General features: G+C 42.1%; 1 protein-coding gene across 1 annotated transcript; it reads left to right on the top strand.

The window, feature by feature from the left end:
- Positions 1 to 775: 775 nt before the first annotated feature.
- On the top strand, positions 776 to 2,018 carry SARC_14482 (hypothetical protein). Its single transcript, XM_014291384.1, has 3 exons — positions 776 to 850; positions 1,245 to 1,425; positions 1,737 to 2,018. Exons 1-3 carry the CDS (start codon positions 829 to 831, stop codon positions 2,002 to 2,004), a joined length of 471 nt encoding a protein of 156 aa, XP_014146859.1. The 5' UTR covers positions 776 to 828; the 3' UTR covers positions 2,005 to 2,018.
- The last annotated feature ends 310 nt before the right edge of the window (positions 2,019 to 2,328 follow it).

The raw sequence follows: 2,328 nt of genomic DNA, 5'->3' as shown, positions 1-2,328 counted from the left end.
ACACACACACACACACACACACACACTACACACACACACACACACACACACACACACACACACACACACACACACACACACATTATATATATATATATATATGCTGTAACATGTGTGTGGTTCACGTGTAATAGTGAGTCATGCATGATAACTCAGGTGTACGAGAGAGAGATTAGTTTTAGGGTGAAATATCAGTGTTGTGTGTCATGTGATATTAATTGAAAAAACTAATCAACGGCTTAAATTTCATAGTTGCTGACATGTCTTACTAGTTTAATTTGTTCAGGTAAATACTTTGATAGGGAGTAACTTTTTTAGATCATGAACTGTTTAGAGTGGAAAAGCGTTATACTTTAATTATCAACATATACATATACATATACAATACGTGTGCATAGTACGCAAACATATATTCTGTACATATATTATGTCAGACCGCATCATCCGTCTGATGTCTCATATTCTGCTAAGTTCCTGGCACCAATGTCATGTCTATGACAACATATTTATATGTACGCATTCGATCTGTCCAAATCTCTCGGTTCAAGCAGGTTGGGAACCCTATATCTAGAGTGAACCTTGGCAGTATATCATTATATATATATATATATATATATATACATATATACGTATACGTATGCGTATACGTACAAGTATACGCAGATGTATAAGTATACGTACAACTTTTAGTATGTTATACCCATATTGCTACGTACATTTGAGCTAATTAGAACGCATTTGATTGCCTATCACTGCGCAGGCGTGCACACGAGATCGCGGCAGTGCTTGACGGATAACACACAAATCTGTCCCGTTGTCTCGGAAAACATGACATGCCACCACGATTGCGGTATGGTTTCTGTGAGTCTTCCTTGTTGGGATTCAATATAGTTTAATAGTAGGGTTTATGCGAGTCGACGTTGGAGATGTGTTTATGTGAATCGACGTTGTTTGGTTTTTAATATAATTCAACATAGTTGTACAAGTGAAGCTGTAGCAAGTGATGTCCCGAAGTCGTCTGGGACAGACATTGTGCACACAATTGGAGCAGTCTTCTCTCGTACATATAACAGAGCATACACCACGAACAGGCATGTATTCCAACCATGTGTCTGAGTGTATATTAAAAAATCATGAACGTATAAGCTTATAGTATACATTATGTAGCCACACGTTTACGTGCATAGCAGAATATCAAGAACGTACCAGCCTACAATAACCACATCCTTCCAACATGCAAGCAGGCGATGTAGTGGTACCCGAGCTTCAGGAGAGCAACAGCGGTGATGGGGACACTGACGGTGATACCAACAGTAGCGATGACAACGCAGAAACAGCCAGCACGTACAGTGACAGCATTGTGTGGACTAAGTGCACCAGCACGTGTGGCACGGGACTGCGCTGGCAGATATGTGACGACTGCGAGTATGTGTGCTGTGTGTTGTGTGTTGTGTGTTGTGTGTTGTGTGTGGCGGGTTTGGCTGTTGTGTGTTGTGTGTTGTGTGTTGTGTGTTGTGTATTGTTTGTGATAAGTATAGTTGCTATGTGTTGTGTGTGGCGGGTAGGGTCGAGAGGGTTTTAGGGTTTAGAAAACCCAGGCACCCGGTTGGTGAGAGTAGGTAGTAGTATGTGTGTGAGGTGTGTGGGAAGTGTATTTGATATTGCTGTGTGGTAGATAGACAATGGTGTTAAAAGTATGCGGGTGGCACTCACACACATGTAAACATACCCCCCAGGAGGAGACTAATAGAGACCTGCAACACCCACGCCTGTGACGACACCGGCGCGCCTGAGCTGGAGGGCCAGGATCGCGCTGGTAGTAAAGATACCAACAGAGTGTGGAAAACAAACACACACACCGACACTGCAGCATATGAGGATGGAGCGGAACAGCACATTGTGAGTACCAGGAGGACAGACAGCGCCTCAAGCCAGGTGGCTCCACTGTGGGCGTATACGGGTTTATATACGATAGCCATCTCGATATGGGTGAATGGATATTAAACGGTGTACACGGGTTTATATACGATAGTCATCTCGATATGGGTGTATGGATATTAAACGGTGTATACGGGTTTATATACGATAGTCATCTCGATATGGGTGTAAGGATATTAAACAGTGTATACGGGTTTGTTTATGGTAGTCACCTCGATATGGGTGTATGGATATTAAACGGTGTATACGGGTCTATAAACGATAGTCATCTCGATATGGGTGTAAGGATATTAAACAGTGTATACGGGTATGTTTATAATAGTCATCTCGATATGGGTGTATGGATATTAAACGGTGTACACGGGTCTATATACGATAGTCATCTCAATA

This window comes from Sphaeroforma arctica (genome assembly GCF_001186125.1).
Source record: "Sphaeroforma arctica JP610 unplaced genomic scaffold supercont1.4684, whole genome shotgun sequence".
In the NCBI taxonomy this organism is placed as follows: Eukaryota; class Ichthyosporea; order Ichthyophonida; genus Sphaeroforma; species Sphaeroforma arctica.
Note: the sequence above shows the minus strand (reverse complement) of the source record. Positions and strands in the feature narration are given on the sequence as shown.